The 14,768-nt window shown below is 41.6% G+C and overlaps 1 protein-coding gene and 1 pseudogene across 1 annotated transcript in view; one reads left to right on the forward strand and one right to left on the reverse strand.

Annotated features, from left to right (window-relative positions):
• Positions 1-14,768, forward strand: part of Cdk5rap1 (CDK5 regulatory subunit associated protein 1) — a 22,955-nt gene that overhangs the window by 6,704 nt on the left and 1,483 nt on the right. Inside the window, exons 7-11 of the mRNA XM_013352083.2 lie at positions 2,109-2,206; positions 3,295-3,350; positions 4,793-4,923; positions 6,676-6,825; positions 9,304-9,444. Coding sequence (XP_013207537.1) covers positions 2,109-2,206; positions 3,295-3,350; positions 4,793-4,923; positions 6,676-6,825; positions 9,304-9,444 — 576 coding nt within the window. The remainder of the gene's footprint in view (positions 1-2,108; positions 2,207-3,294; positions 3,351-4,792; positions 4,924-6,675; positions 6,826-9,303; positions 9,445-14,768) is intronic.
• LOC101983006 lies at positions 443-1,726 on the reverse strand (annotated as a pseudogene).

The raw sequence follows: 14,768 nt of genomic DNA on the forward strand, positions 1-14,768 counted from the left end.
TATTCTTTTGTTAGTAGATATATAAAGATACTTTCTAGTTTGCTGTCTTTATCTGGGAAAAGAGAGCATTAATAACCTAGTTCTGTGGGTTGTTGAGAATGAACACATGTTTCAAACTTGGGACAGTGCCACACATTGAATAGGTGGCACACATGTTTGCTAGACATCCAATCATCCACCTTTTCTACCTGGACTGGATTGTTTTCTTTCTTATTGAATAATAAAAAGTTCTTTATTTTATTTTTGCTTGTTTGTTTTTTGAAGATAGGGTTTCCCTGTGTAGCCCTGGCTGTCTTGGAACTCACTCTGTAGACCAGACTGACCTTGAACTCAGAGATTCACCTCCTCTTGCTTCCCAAGTGCTGGGGTTAAAGGTGTGCGCCACCACTGCCTGGCTCTTTCTATTTATTTATTTAATTTTTTTTCAGGACTTCTCTATTTGTTTATTTAAAGACAAACTTTAAAAAGTAAAATGAATGAAACCAGCTAAGATTAAGATCATAAACCAAACTGCAACGAAGAAAAGGGCCCTGCTGGAAACATGATGAACACTGGAAATAGTTCACAGACACACAGAAGAGCTCACACTGATAATAGGAATAAACTGTTACTAATTCTTCCCAGAATGTCAAGGTTTCATTTTGCTCAGTCTGAGGTCTCGTTCAATTTCAAAACTGCCTGTGGTCCACTCGATCCAGAAAAGCTTTCTGTTCGGTGTACCCTTCTTTCCCTCGGTTATGGACAGCCAGTTCTTCACCAATCCCTTCCTCCTCCTTGAAGTTCTCCCAGTCCAGTTTGGACTTCTCAAGGGTGCTCATTTTCTGGTTTTTGACTCCAGTTTTCCCCAAAAGGCTGCTCATGCCACTTGATCTTTTTATCCCCGATCCAGCAGGGCGCACTGGTGCTGCTGGTGTGACAACAGCCTGAGGTTTTTCTTTCTCATTTTGCTTGAGGAAAGACTGGGCTTCCTTAGATGCAGCGTCTACTTCTTTAGTTGCGTTCTTCACTAGCAAAGTCAAACACCTTGGTGATCTTCACTTTTTCTGACTCTTTAGATTTCTCCAGTTCATCTGCTTTGACCAACAATTTATTTGAACTAGTCTCTTCAGTCTCCTCTGCTGCCTTAACTTGTGGGCTTGGAGCTGCTTTTGATTTTGGTCCCACATCATTAAGGAAGCTGGCCCATAATCCATCTTCCTTCTTCTTCCTTGCATTCTCAGACCCAAGGCCTCCTTCTTGGTCCTCCTCATCTTCACTGCTACTACCTCCAGATTCTTCCTTGCCATCTTCCTCTTTGTCTTCTAACAAGAGGCCACTTTGTTTTGTCTTTCTGGCTGGAATGCTCTGTGCCTTCTTTCTTTTCCCTTTGGTTTTCTCTGCTGCTCATCACCATCTACTTCATCCTCCTTCACTAGCTCATTGATATCATCTTTCCTGTACTCTCCACCCGACGGCACGTAGTCCTCATCCTCGGCTGACATAGAGAAGTCTTTGGAGTCGAATTCCTCCATGCTGCTGTCACTTGGGGCCTGCTATCCACATGACTGCAGGGCCACTACCCCCAATTACCAAAGCTCTAGAGGCATTGGGCCAGCAGCTAGGCAGCCCTAAAGGTGTGCCCTGGCTCTTTCTTTCTAGTTTTTAAGACAGGTCTCACTCAGCCCATGTTTGCCTATGTAGTTGAGGCTAGCTTTGAACTCCTGATTCTTCCCCTTTCCTCCCCAGTGCTGAGATTAAAGATGTGTACCATCATGCCTAGTTTGATGTAGTGCTGAGGACTGGGTCCAGAGCCTCGTTCCTGCTAAGCAGTCAGTGCACTGAGCTTTGTCCTCAGTTCCCAGTCAACCATTTAATTACTTGAAAATTAGTTTTTGAGGAGAAACAGTGAGGGGAGTATCCTACCAAGTACTGTGTTAGACACTTTTAATTCCACCACTCAGGAGGCAGAGTCAGGCAGATTGCTGAGCTAGAGGCCACCCTGGCCTACACAGTGAAATCTTCTCTCAAACAAAACAAAACAACAGCAACCCCTCCCAGAAGTAGAGAGTATTCATTTTTACAGGATTCCTTAATGAGACTTAGGTAACCCATGTGTTCTGTTTCGTCAGGTTTTGCAGCTAATTCAGGAGAGACACAACATCTGTAAGCAGATCCACCTGCCGGCCCAGAGCGGAAGCAACCGTGTACTGGATGCCATGCGGAGAGGGTCAGACTCACTGGGGGAGAGGACATCCTTTACCTTTCCAGTTTCTTTGAATCACTAAACACTGCATTTGTTGCTAAGGACCTAGTATGGTATATAACACACAGTAGCAAATTAATAAGTGGTTGTTGTTTGAATATATCTATGGACAGTTGAACTTGCTTCTGTGCATCCCCTAAGCAGGATATGCATCAAATCTCTTATTTGCTTAACATTTTTAAAATTAAGTGCTTGTTGGGTGCCATATTTTAAATAGTCTTTTAACTTGCAAGAATAATAATGTTTTTTAGGTCTTAGAATATAAATGCAGATCACTTGACTCACTTTGGAAATAAATTTGCAGAGGTAGGACTGGGGGTTAATATGAACTGGAACTTTGTCTTATTTTCCACAGAGGTGAAGATGTAGGAATCCCATTTTTTTTAAAAAATTTTATGTGTATGGGTGTTTTGCCTGCATGTATGTCTGCATCATGTACATGCAGTGCTCACGGAGGCCAGAAGAGGGCATCAGATCCCCTGAAACTGAGTGGCAGATGGTTGTTAGCTACAGTGTGGTTTCTAGGAACTCAACCTAGGTCCAGTGCTCTTAACCATTGAGCCATCTCTCCAGCCTCTACAGGTCCTCTTCAGTGTTTAATTTTTTTTCTTGATTTATTAAATGAAAGATCCTCAGGAGCTGGAAGGAGTTAGTTTTCTTCTTCTACCATGTAGGTCCCAGGGGTTGAATTTAAGTCATCAGGTTTGGTAAAACATGAAAAAAAAGAATGTTACTTGCTGAAACATCTCACTGGCCCAAAGGGGTGCTTTCATATACTTCTCTAGTGTGATTTGTGGTTATGAAATCCAAAATCAAAAAATGAATATATGTGGGAATTCATAGTTTTATCTCTCTATAGTGCTCATTTAAATAAGATTGGGTCGAGTGTGGTAGTGTACCCATATGAGCCCAGTACTTGGGAGGTAGAGCCAGTGGAACAGAAGTTTAAGGAAAACTTCAGTTACATGAGACCTTATAACTCTGTTCCTCCCCCCTTCCCCAAGTAAAAGAATGAATAGTTCATTTGGGTCCTTTCTTCTTCTTTGCTGCAGATATTCAAGGGAAGCTTATGTGGCATTGGTTCATCATATCAGAGACTGTATCCCAGGTACTTTTAAGAAATGCTGAGCATATTACAGTCCACATTCATCCTGCACAATTACCAGCCTCTTTGGCAAATTCCTTATGGTGTCATTTTATAGTTTTTGCTACTTTCATGTTCATTTTCTGCTTCTCTGTTTTCCTCTCTTTCCTTTCCATCTTTCTGACTGTGTGTGTTTTGCAAGAGATTTAATCCACACCTCATGTCTTACGGGCATATGCTCTGATCTGCATCTCTAGCATTTAGATTTTGACAGTGTCTTGTTATGTTGCTCAGGGTGGCCTTGAACTTGCTATTCCACCTTCATTGCCATTGCTGGGATTATAAATATGCACTACCACTTATTCCACTATAAGTAGGCAGACTTTAGATTACCCCTCTCTTTCCCCCTTCCTCCTAATAAAATTAATGTTTTTGTTTTGTTTTACTTAGATTTGGTTGAGGATGTTGCCTGACATTTACCTCAAATTTTATTTTTTCTCTTTTTGAGTCTAGAACTTACTAGCTTGGTTGGCCCTGAACTCACAGAGATCCACCTGCTTCTGTCTCCTGAGTGCTGAGACTAAAGGTGTGTGCCACCATGCTTCTTGTATTATGCACATATACTTGTGCTTTGATGGGGCAGGATGATGTGGCCGCTGGATGTACTGGCTTTGTATTGAGTACTGTGTTACTGGCTATGTGACAACAAAGATTTGTCATTTATGAAATAGAGTAAATAGTGCTCATGTTATCTGATTTTGGGAGCAATTGAATAGCTAGTGACATATAGCACTTTCTAAGTATTCGGTATCTGATAATTTTTGCTACTGCATTGTAAATGAACATAATACTAAATTAAATTCAATGTTTGATCATATATACATTTGCAGTTATTATGAATTGACTAAAATACATAGATATAGTCTAGCTTAGAGGTAGAGGCCCTGGGTTCTGTCTCTAACACAGTAGAGAAACAATCCCCTATCTTCAAACAATAGCAACAAAACAAGATACATAGATGTATATGTTTGTGTGAAGCACTAAAAGATTGACTAGTAAAAGCAGGACCTGGGGGCTGGACTGTTAGTGGTAGAGTGCTTGTCTAGCATATATTAGGCTCTGGGTTCAGTTTTTAGCACTGTCTCCCACCCTCCCCTGCAAAAGCAGGCTGATTTGAAACTGCATTTCTGTAGTATCTCTGAATCCAGCATATGAAACCAAGATTTATCTTCTAGTGCTTAAGGAAATGTCGAGTGAGAAGCCACTTCTAGCATGATGTAGAAAAACAAACCTCTCTCCCTTGCTCTGTAATGACTTGTTTTACTTAGATGTGGATGGGATAGTCTGGAAATCTGTCCCATTTGGTTTCCTTCCTTCTGGAATCTGTAAATGCCCACATTCCTTCTGAGGTAGGCAGAAGCAGTACTCTGAGCACTGGTCCCTTGTCCTTTGTTGTGTATTGACAGGTGTGAGCCTCAGCAGCGACTTCATCACTGGCTTCTGTGGAGAGACAGAGGATGATCACCTGCAGACAGTGTCTTTACTTCGAGAAGTCCAGTATAATACTGGTTTTCTCTTTGCTTACAGCATGAGGCAGGTGCGTCCTGGATGGGAGACAATTAGCATCGTTCTCTTACCATAAAACTCAGGATGGCCTTGAACCTGTTTTCCTTCTACTTCACTTAGCTGCCCGATCATTAGCATTATAGGTGTTAGCTACCACAAACTTCAGCAAATTGATATGAAAAAAATACCATATATGCCTGTAATTCCAGCACTTAGGAGGCTGAGGCAGGGGAATCTCAAGTTTGAAACTGGCCTGGAGTAGACTGAGACTATCTCAAAAACAAACACAAACAAGCAAATCAAGACAAAACCAAAGCCCAGTGCTCAGTGTTCTGTAATCAGTTTCAATTGGTCAGTGTCTTTCACAAAATTATTTCAGAAGTGAGACTTCCCCAGAGCCTGTAACATTCCCGTATTGCCTCCTTTTCGTGGACATCACAGATGCACAAATTATTTATGAGATTGGTGTAGATGGAAAATGGCCTTTCAATACACAGTAGAAATATGGCACTCAAATTGTACCTTTGTCATGTAACAGTGACCTTGTCTAAAGTCCTTAGTTGCTTCCTGGAGTGGGAATAACAATACCAGCTAGGGCTGTTTTGAGGCTTGAATAGGATGGTGTGTACAACGCACTTAGTGTGGGGCTTCCTGCAGGGTCGCTGCCTGATGGGTGGCCATCACTGCTAACAGTATGCTGACATCAAGTGGGATCTTATGCCCATTCCCCATTCCGTTTTCCTCTGTGGGCATGGTAGTTCTTTCAGGGTAGATTGGTTTGAATGTCCAGACAGTGGTGTTCAGCTTTTCCTTTTATTCCTTGGCTTCTTCCTAACTCAGTGGTTCTCCACATGATTTGAGCATGAGCATAAGGACGTATGTAAGTGTATACCCAGGAGAGTTTCTAAACACTTTCTGAGGATAACTATTGTTTCTGAATAGGTAATATGTGCTTATGGTAGAAAGTGTGAAGGGTAAAGCACTTTTTCCTTTTGTTGCTCCCAGGTTTAGTTCCCTTCTTGAAGGAACTCTAGTGATTTCTTCTATGACTTTCCAGATATGTTTCATGTGTTCATAAACATGACTACTTTCTACACCAAAGACATGCATGTTGATTGTACTTTCCTAATTTCAGTTGGCAGGGTATTTTGGAACAATTACATTAGTATTCGTGGAGCTATCTTATTAACAGTTGTGTAATACTCCACTCTGTTGATAAGCCATAGTCTACTAGGTACTAGTTGGTGAGTATTTAGGCTGCTTTACATCCGTGTCTCTATAGATAGTGCAGTGAATAGCTTAGAGCATGTATTATTATTATTTAGTTTGTGTCCAAATATAAATATGAAGATGAAGTTTGAGTCTGTGGTCTTCTTTTTAAATGTATTTACTTATAAACTTGTTTATTTTGTGTGTATGTATTCGTAGGGATGTGTATAGGTCAGAGGACCACTTGCTGGAATTGGTTCTTTCTTTCCACTACATGGGTTCTAGGGTAGAATTCAGGTTGTCAGGTTTGGTGGCAGGAACCTTTGCCCCCTGACCCACCCTGCCAGCCACGAGTGTGATTTTCATTTGCTAAATTTAGAATGACTCTACAAAGATTCTATTTCAGTCACCATTTTCTCTCACGGACTGTTCCTAGAACTAGAGAAATAAGTCTGGTTCAGGTTTGGGTTTTGGACCAGATTATACATCTGTAACTTGTGAATAGAATGAGCACATTCTCTTGTTTGTGCCCTGAGGATTCTACAAAACCTCTGTTGTTTTGCCTTTTTAATAGAAAACACGAGCATATCATAGGCTGAAGGACGATGTTCCAGAAGAAGTAAAATTAAGACGTTTGGAGGAACTTATTACTGTCTTCAGAGAAGAGGCTTCAAAAGCCAATGAGACCTCAGTGGGCCACACCCAGCTGGTATTGGTTGAGGGGGTAAGGTCACATGTATCTTTTTTTTACTTTTTAAAATAACACTATGTGTTTTCTTTATGTAGGTCTTACTTGATTCTGATTATTTTAAATTTAATTTAATTTTTTTTTTGAGACCTGGTCTCATGTATCTTACTTAGGTTGACCTTAAACTTGCTATGTAGCCAAGGGTGACCTTGAATTTCTGAACCACCTGCCTGAATCTTCCTAAGCACTGGGATTACAGGAGTGCATCGTTCTGCCCAGGTTGTGTGGTAATTGTATCAAACCCATGGCCCCTGCATGCTAGACAAACACTCTACGACCCAGCCCAAAATGTTTATCTTGCATTTTATGATCTTGCTGAATTCAGTGTTCTGGTTTATTTTCTTGTTGGTGTTTTGAATTTTCTTTTCTTTTTCTTTTTCAAGAGAGAGTGTTTTTCTAAGTATCCCTGGCTGTCCTGGAAATCACTTTGTAGACCAGGCTGACCTTGAACTCAGAAATCTGCCTGCCTTTGCTGGGATTAAAGGCATGGCTACCACCCGGCTGGTGTTTTAAACTTCTATGTATATAATTATGTCATATTTTTTCTTTCTTTCTGATGTACCAAGTGTTTTATATTTAGAAAACTTCCTGTGGATGTTCTAGTAATAGATTTTCTTTAATTTTCTTAATTTTGAGTTGTCTCCATTTCTGCTTTTTTCCTGAAAGATCTTTTTTTAAAGATTTTTATTGTGTGTGCATGTGAGTGTGTGTGTGTGTGTATGTGTGTGCATGTGTGTGTATGTGTGTGTGAATGTATGTACATTTGTATATTTGAATGCTTGAGGAGGCCAGAAGAGGGTGTCAGATCTCCTGGAGCTGGAGTTAGAGTCATGGTGTCCTGAGTATGCGATGGGGTCTGGACTGGTCCTGTGATAGAGCAGCTACTGCTCTGATCTGCTAAGCTGTCTCTCCAGCCCCTGAGGGATATTTTTGCTGGACCTTGTATTCTGGGTTGGTAATGCTTTCCTTTCAGGTCTTGAAAAACGTGCCATTTCCTGCTGGCTTCCTGTTCCTGATGAGAAATCATGGATGTTTTTATTGGGAATTTCCTTTTTTTAAATTGATTTTTCTGTTTTCCATTCTCTTTCCTCTTCTCCGTTTCCCCTTCCTCTCCCTTCCTCCTGCACTTCCCCTCCTTATTCCTCTCCTCTCCATTCTTTTTAACTTCCACTTCCTTCCTGTTTTCTTCCCTTTCCTCTTTTTTTTGACTTAAATAATAGAAATTATTTTTTCTAATTTTGTGTCTGGAAGTCAGAGATGAGCACAGTCCAGTTCTTGTGAGAGTCTACTTCCTGCTTGCAGGTGGCTGTCTTCATGCTCTTCAAATGACAGACAACTGTTGGTTTCAAGGTTTTTTTCGTAGAAGTTTGGCTGCGATGTATCTTGGCATGGATTTCCTCTGTTAGGATTTTTTTTAGTAAAGAATCAGGAAACCCAGAGAGAATTCTAGAGCTCTTCTTTCTACTTACCCTTCTCCTTTCCAGAATTTGCTCTTTAATTTCCTATGACATCCAGCAGCCTGAATTCAGGTTCATCTCTCTTGTTATGGAAGAGAACCTGATGTTGTTCTTTTTGATCTCCCTTGCTTTCCGTGTTCTAGTGACGGGTGCCTTTCTGCTTGAAAGCAGGGATGGAGGGAGGACTCACTTCATTTGCTTTCCATTTCAGTCAGGCTGAGGTCTTGTGTGATTTGTTTTCTGATTTCTTTTTTTTTTTTGGTTTTTCGAGACAGGGTTTCTCTGTGGTTTTGGAGCCTGTCCTGGAACTAGCTCTTGTAGACCAGGCTGGTCTCGAATTCACAGAGATCCTCCTGCCTCTGCCTCCCGAGTGCTGGGATTAAAGGCGTGCGCCACCACCGCCCGGCTTGTTTTCTGATTTCTAAATAGAGTTGTTTCTTGTATTTTGTCTTATTTTCTGATTTTAGAGAAGAGGGTAAATTTGGATCCTGTTACTGAATCTTGGCAGGAATAGAAAGACTTGTGTCTATTCTAGAACTTAATCTTCTCATTGAGGTTTATCTTTCTTTCTGGTTCCAGGCTCTGGTGGAGTCTCTAGTTCAAATTGGCATGTTCAAGAGGAGCAAGTAACTCGGACCAAAAACTCTGGGCCCATCCTAAGTGCTTAGTGTGAGGTCAGGAGTCGTGAACATTGATTTGTTAGGCACATCACTCACTCACGAGTACCTGGACTTCATACTTGTTGAAAGTTCATTATTGCAGAAGCCGAGTCTGTAAAGATTCATCGATTCATTAAAATAGTCAGCAGAACTTTGTTTCTGTTTTGCACTGCATGTTGTCCTATTGTTGAAGCAGCCATACACACGGAGCCTTTGGATTTCTTGGTTAAGAAATGCTCTGTGATAGACCCAGGAGAGCCTCAGACAACAGGAGCAATGTCTGCTTCCTAAAACTTACTACTGACGAATGCATACATTCTTATCTTTGTTTTCTGCAGTTCAGCAAACGTTCTTCCACAGACTTGTGTGGCCGGAATGATGCAAACCTTAAGGTGGTCTTCCCTGATGCGGAGGTGGAGGATGTCACTAACTCTGGGCAGAAGGTCAGAGCTCAGCCTGGGGACTATGTGCTGGTGAAGGTAAGGTGTCTTGAGTTTCCTTGTTCTGTCTGACAAAACCCAGAACACAACCAGTTTACTGACAGGCCTCCTAGTCCCCTTTCCCTTCCCTGACATTGGACCAAAAAATGCTCTTAAATTAAGTTGGTACTTTCCAGTGTGGGTGCTGGGAAACAAACTTAGGCCCTCTGGAAGAGCAGAAAGTTCTTTTAACCAGCTAGTCACCTCTCAAACCTCGTCTCACTATTTTTAGTTGTGTGTATGTGCATGTGAATGTAGGTACTTGCAGAGGCCAGAAGTTTCTTTCAGATCTCCCTGTAGCTAGAGATACAAGCTAGAGCCATCTAATGTGGGTGCTCGGAAGTGAACTCAAGTCCTCAGGAAGAGCCCCTGGAGAGATGGGATATCAGAGTACTTCCTCTTCTTCCAGAGGATCCAAGTTCCCTTCCCCTCTTTTTCCCCTCTAAATTTATTCATTTATTTTATGTGTATGGGTGTTTTGCCTGCATGTATCCTTGCACCATGTGTGTACCTAGAGCCTGTGGAGGCCAGTAGAGGGCACTGGATCCCTCCTGGAGCTGAAGTTACAGAACAGATGTGAGCTGCCATGTGGGTGTGGGAATTGAAACCAGGTCCTCTGGAAGAGCAGCAGTTACTCTTGCCTGCTGAACCACCTCTCTGTTCCCCAAAGTGTGTCTTCTTAATTGCTGAGAATGCCCAAGAGTGTTTTGACTGCTTTATTATTAGGGAAGGGTTAATTGTGAACAAGAGGAAGAAAGTACCCAGAGGCATCAGGAAGAGCAGAGCAGAGAGAAAGAGAAACAGACTGGACAGGCCAGGGCTGTCTGTGAGAGAAGAAAGAATAGCCAGAAAGGGAATAGTGAGAATAGCAAGCATAGCGAGGGGCCGGGGACAGAGAGAGCAGGGCTCTGAGGCGAGAAGGGCCAAGATGCTAGCGCAAACTTTGAAATGTATTATTAGTACTTGTGAGTAGGGATTGAGTGAACCTGGAGGCTGGCGTGGGCTTTGATATGGATGTCATATGTCCCTTCCACCAGAGGTAAGGGAAATGACTCCTTGTGGCAGATGGGAACTGGTTTCACAAGTTGCTGAGGAAAACAGGCTTTTATCTAACTGCTGGAAATCCTCTTATAATTCAGTTTGAGCTCATTTTTGGATGTTTGGATTACTTGAGATCTAACAGTTACCTTCTCATATTGCCTCTTAATTTCTTTCCACTGTAACAATGGGTCACTTGATACAAAGGAATTAGGTTGATAATCAGGTTTTAATTCCCCTCCCCCCCCAGACAGGTTTTTTTTTTTTTTCTTTGTAGTCCTAGCTGTCCTGGAACTCTCTCTGTAGACCAGGCTGGCTTCAAACTCAGATCCACCTGCCTCTGCCTCCCAAGTGCTGGGATTAAAGGTGTGCACTACCACCACTCAGCTATTTATTTATCTTTTTGATACAGGTTTTCTTTATGTTGCCCTACTGTCCTGGAACTCACTATGTAGATAAGGCTGGCTTCTAATTCACAGGAATCTGCCTACCTCTGTCCCCCTCAGCCCCTCATTTTCCTCTATTCCAAGAGCTGAGGTTATAGTTAAGTGTTGGCTTGGCAGATGACTTTGTTATTTTTGTTTCTGAGACAGGGTTTTCATTTTGTAACTCTGGCCTGGAATTTACTATGTAGACCAAGCTGACTTTGAATTTACAAAGATATGGCTCTCTGAGCTTTCAGAGTGCCGTGGTAAAGGTATTACCTCACCTAGCTTCTGGCACACAATTTTAATCATAGTACTGGGGAGGAGATGGGAGGGTTCCTGTGGTTTACTGTCCAGTTGGGGCAGCCTAGTTGCTAAGCCCTGTTCCAGTGAGACAAGGTGAGCTGCTCTTGTGTAGTGACACCCAAGGCTGGCCTTCACATATTCATGCACAAAGTGTACATGTGTTCATATTACTTGTGCAGTTCACAGTGAACAGATAAGTAAAGTAAAAAATTGTCAGCAAACCAAAATTAAAAGTTCACATCTTGTCAAAGTTCCCATCTTAAGATAGTAAAACTCTTTTCTGAGACAGGGTTTATGCATCTGTGACTAGTCTCACTATGTAGACTAGGCCTACCTGGTACTCAAAAGAGATCTATCTTCCTTCTGAGCACTGGGATAGAAGGTGTGTATCACCAAACCTGAATTATCTACAAATTTAAATTACTTGACTTGTTAAAGATTTAAGTTCTATAAACTAAAAGGAATTTTGGGCTAATTATGTCATCATTCTCTATTAATTTAATATGGTGCCATATAAACACATAGAGAGCCCCTGGAGAGATGGGATATCAGAGTACTTCCTCTTCTTCCAGAGGATCCAAGTTCCCTTCCCAGCATCTATTCTGGGAAGTTCACAAGCTCCTGTTTTAGGCAAGTCAGCTATAGTTTCATGGAAAGACTGTGCCTTTCTTCCTCCCCTACCAAAAGAAGAAATGTTATTCTTAGTAGAAACAAGGTAGAAAATGTATACCTCAAAAAACACAGAGCTTAACTGTATATCATTGAGAATGGCTTAATTAAAAAAGGTAGTCAGATTAATGACTCATACCTGCAATCCTAACTCTTAGGAGTCTGAAGCAGGAAGATAGCTGTTGTGGAATACAATATTTGTTTAACTATGTAAAGATGTGTTGCTATTTAACCTTGCCTGCCGGGCTGGAGAGATGGCTCAGAGGTTAAGAGCATTGCCTGCTCTTCCAAAGGTCCTGAGTTCAATTCCCAGCAACCACATGGTGGCTCACAACCATCTGTAATGAGGTCTGGTGCCCTCTTCTGGCCTTCAGGCATAACGAAGAAAGAATATTGTATACATAATAAATAAATAAGTAAATATTTAAAAAAAAGAAAAAAAATATTAAAAAAAAATAACCTTGCCTGCCTAAAGCATATGATTGGTGTAATAAAAAATCAGAATGGCCAATAGCTAGGCAGAGGAGGGATAGGCAGAGTTGGGGGGCAGAGAGAAAAGGGAGCTAGCCAACCAGTCAGCGACCAGCCAGCTGGGGGCCAGCTAGCCAGGCGCAGAAGAAGCAGGAAAGCAGGATGAACAGTATGTAGATATGGTAAATGAGCCTTGAGGCAGCACATAGATTAAAAGAAATGAGTTAATTTAAGTTAAAAAAAAAGCTAGAAACAAGCCTAAGCTAAGGCCGAACATTCATAATTAATAAGTTTAAGTGTCATGATTTGGGGACTCACTCAGGTAGCTATTTCTGAGATCAAAAAGAATGGTTTTGGAGCCCAGAAATGCCCTTCATGTACTTCTAGTTGCTCCCCAGGCATCTGAGTGCTGGAATTGTAGGCCTGTGCATACCCTGTCCCACTTTTGTACTATGGCTTGGTTTTGTCTGGTTTTGATTTCTTGCAAACTGAATTCTATAGAACATAGTTTTGAATTTCTGTTTTCTTTTCCTCAACTTACATTCTGTGGTTCTTTTGTGGGTGTGTTTTCTCACCACGACAGTTTGTTTTGTGTTGTATTGCTAGTGGGCCATGCTGGTTGTTTCCAGTCTGGAGCTAGTACATGTAATACTGCTGTGATTATTCCTGTACATGTGTTGTAAGGCACATGAGTGTTCATCTCTGTAATAGGAATAGCCCAGGTGCTTTTTACACTCCTGCTAGCAGTGATAGAGAATTCTAGAAATTTCACCTTCTCTGTTTCTGTTCTTACTCTCCTCTAGTGTCTGCCCCGTGACAGCTGGTGTGATCATTCTGATTCAAATCATTTACTCTGCAGCTTGGGCCCTCCACTGCTTTTTCCTTGGAGTCAGAGTGTAATTCAGGCCTATGTGATCTAACCCAGTGACTTTCCAACTTGACATCCTGTCGGGATCCACTTTTTTGGGGTGACTTCTGCCATGATCCTAGACACAGCGGGTTTCTATGTTTCAGGGTAGGGGCATGAGAATTAGAAACATTAGATAGGAGGAACAGAGAGATAAGAAAGAAACACAGAGACATTGTATAGTATTGGAGGGCAATTCTGTGCCTGCTGCATACTGAGTTCTGACTTCTGAGTTTGCCCGTGTTTAATTTTTCTTTTTGTTTTTGTTTTTGTTTTTGTTTTTTTTGTTTTTGTTTTTCGAGACAGGGTTTCTCTGTAGCTTTGGAGCCTGTCCTGGAACTCCCTTGGTAGACCAGGCTGGCCTTGAACTCACAGAGATCCGCCTGCCTCTGCCTCCCGAGTGCTGGGATTACAGGCGTGCGCCACCACCGCCCGGCCCGTGTTTAATTTTTCATACACTTTTATACCTCAGTGCAAAAATGGGGAAGAAGGCAGAAGACTGCTTTAACAGGATATAAAGGACAGCCCGAAGAGTTACGTGCTCCAATACTGAAACATCAAGCAACTGTATCCTGAGTTAAGCATTCTGTTGTTTAGGCAGTGAACATACTCTAGATCAAATGTCCTGAAGGCAGTCACTGCCTTGATCAAACCTGTTTCAAAAGAAGGAGCAGCAGTATGCTTGAATTCTCTGACCTTTGGTCAGGGTGGAGTGGATCTGCTTGTGTGGGCCATCTTAATGTCCAAAGCGCTAAGTAACCACACCCTAGGTCAGGGTGTGTAGCCACACTTCTTGTCAACAACTTTGAGAGAACAAAATAAACTCTGTGACGTTCAGACGAGGTGAAATAGGCGCACATTTTGGGTCTCTACAATGTCCTCTCATTCTCTCTCTCCCAGTCTCATGACCAGATTCTTTTTGTCTCATCGATGCTCTTCTGTTCTCAGGAACTTAGATATGCTGTTTTGGCTTGGGAGATTCTTGATCTTTGCCTGGTTCCTTTCTTTTAATTTTAAGGTTATCTCTTTGTTGTTACCTCAGAGATGCCTTACATGAACATCATTGTTTGGAAGCAACTTTTCCTGCCTAATTCCCATGCCTATTAACTACCTGTTCTCCATAATCTTTAGAATACTTTTTAGTTCCTGAAATAATTTTTGTTTATGTATATGTTTATTACCTGTCTTTCTCTAAAATTCTGTTGTGAGTAAGAAAGTACCTCTTTTGTCTGTATTTGTATTTCCTGCACAAAAGGTCGTTTCTAACGTGCAGTTAGAACCTTGTAAATATTTACTAACGGATCAGCTTGTTCTGATGAGAAATGTGATTAATGGTAACTTTGGGGTCCTAGCCATTCAGTCCTCAACAGAGACAAAATAAACTTTCTCACTAGCATTTGATCAAAAATATCATAAAAATATTTATGGTGGTAGTGATGCACACATTTAATCGCAGCACTTGGGAGACAGAGGCAGGTGGATCTCTGTGAGTTAAATGCCAGCTTGCT

This window comes from Microtus ochrogaster, linkage group LG8, assembly GCF_000317375.1.
Source record: "Microtus ochrogaster isolate Prairie Vole_2 linkage group LG8, MicOch1.0, whole genome shotgun sequence".
Taxonomy (NCBI): domain Eukaryota; kingdom Metazoa; phylum Chordata; class Mammalia; order Rodentia; family Cricetidae; genus Microtus; species Microtus ochrogaster.